At 61.7% G+C, this 1,840-nt stretch overlaps 1 protein-coding gene across 1 annotated transcript in view; it reads left to right on the top strand.

Moving 5' to 3' along the window:
* The first annotated feature begins 729 nt into the window (after window positions 1-729).
* Desi2 (desumoylating isopeptidase 2) overlaps window positions 730-1,840 on the top strand; it is a 46,071-nt gene continuing 44,960 nt past the window's right edge. Inside the window, exon 1 of the mRNA XM_005348989.3 lies at window positions 730-1,077. Within this exon, the coding sequence (XP_005349046.1) occupies window positions 1,036-1,077 (42 nt within the window). The 5' untranslated portion in view covers window positions 730-1,035. The remainder of the gene's footprint in view (window positions 1,078-1,840) is intronic.

The raw sequence follows: 1,840 nt of genomic DNA, 5'->3' as shown, positions 1-1,840 counted from the left end.
CCTGGCATTCCTCAGTCTACCCGATTGCATGGCTTATAGCAGGAACACACACACACACACACACACACACACACACACACACACACACACACACAAATATTTGCTTGCTGAATGGGTGCACAAACGCTTTCTGTGTCCCATGACTGAGCTGATCTATGAGTTGCTACACTCTTCCCACGTGAGCAGGATACTCACAGAAAACGTGAATTCCATATTGAGAGTAAACTGGGTGTTTCTTACACCCTACCTTACAACAGTAACCTTCCTTCATTTCCTCACTCCTATACTTGCAAAAAAAATTAGAAGGGCTTTGGAAAACTTAGTCATCACTTCTTCACATTCCGTCGGATTCACGCCTCACTCTACCAGCACCAGACTTAGCGCTGAAAGACACACAAGGTATTCGACTTTTTCGCTCGCCAAGGACGAACAGTCAAGGTTCCGCGGACAGAACTATAGAACGGCACGCTGGGAGCTGTAGTCTCCCTGGGAGACGCAAGACGGGGGTGGGGGGTGTCCTGGAGCATCCTGGGAGATGTAGTCAAGCCTATACGCCCAATAGGGAACGAGGTATTACGCGCTGCATTCTGGGAACTGTAGTCTTCCTGCGACCTCGCGCCTACGAGGTGAAGAGACGCCCAGCCTGCCGCCATTTTAGGTCTCGAGGAGCGGCTGCGGAGAGAGCCAGCGCGCAGGCGGGCTCAACCCCGGTGCCGGGCGGGCCCCGCCTCCAGAGCGCCTGGAGCCCGCCCCTCGCCCAGGCTCCGCCTTCCCCCACGTGTCTGCGGCCGAGGGGAGGCGCCTGAGCCGGAGCGGGCTCTCCACCGGTCAGGCCCGGTCCTCACACGGGTCTCCGTCAGCGGCTCCCGGGAGCGTCCCCGGCTGCCGGATGCTTCCGCCCCGGCTGCGGCGGGCCGGGCTGGACGCTTAGTGCCCGGCTCGTGCCCTGCCAGAAGCGCCCGCGGGGGTGGCAGCGGCCTCCGCCCCGCGGAGACCGAGCGGCTGGAGGACGAGGCGGCGGCCGCGGGGAGGAGGATGGGGGCTAACCAGTTAGTGGTGCTCAACGTGTACGACATGGTGAGTGCGGCCCCTGGCGGCCCGTGCGAGCCGGCCGACTGGCCCGCTGGGACAGGCTGGGACCCCGGCCCCTTCCTGCTGGCGTCCCCGCCTCCGGCTTAGTTCTCCGGGGGTGGGGGGAGGGGACCGTCGCGCTGTCTCCTAATCCCCAGACTGGCCGGCGCGCCTCCGGGAGAAGCCCAGTCGGCCCGAGGGAGGGCTGGGGCACGACCCTCCTCCGAGCTCGGCTCCCCTGTCTGTGGGCCCGACCCCTGGGCGGGTGAGCCGTGTCCCCCCCGAGGCTTCCGTCGCCGTGCGACCTCCGCGCCACCGCCTGGCCTCCGAGCTGCCCGCTTGCCCCCTCTGCCCTGCTCCTGCTGACCCTTGGCCGCCTCCAAATGCTCAAGTCTCCCACCAGCTCCCAAGCCCCTCGAGTCTAGAAAGTCACAGCTGCGATGCGGACGCTAGCGTCTCCCCAAAGGTGAACCGGAGCCAGCACACCCTCGCCTCCGAGGCCGCCTCATTAAAATGAATGAAGCTAAAATTTATCTAGAAAATAGCCCGGTTGAATTATTTAGAGACCACAGAGGTGCTCCTGTGCGAAGATTCTAGAGACCACTTTGCAGGTGACGCAACAGGTGGATGACATGACCACTAGAGAGGGAAGGGAAGCCCTGTTTATTGTGTCGTCTAACTTTGAAGAACTGTAAACCCCCAGAGCAGGGGCCAAACACTGGCCCCTCGTGGTTGCACTTGCAATACCCATAGAATGGTCGCCACAGTG

This window comes from Microtus ochrogaster, chromosome 6, assembly GCF_000317375.1.
Source record: "Microtus ochrogaster isolate Prairie Vole_2 chromosome 6, MicOch1.0, whole genome shotgun sequence".
Taxonomy (NCBI): Eukaryota; Metazoa; Chordata; class Mammalia; order Rodentia; family Cricetidae; genus Microtus; species Microtus ochrogaster.
The sequence above is the reverse complement of the archived record's forward strand: the minus strand, read 5'-3'. Positions and strand labels throughout refer to the sequence as shown.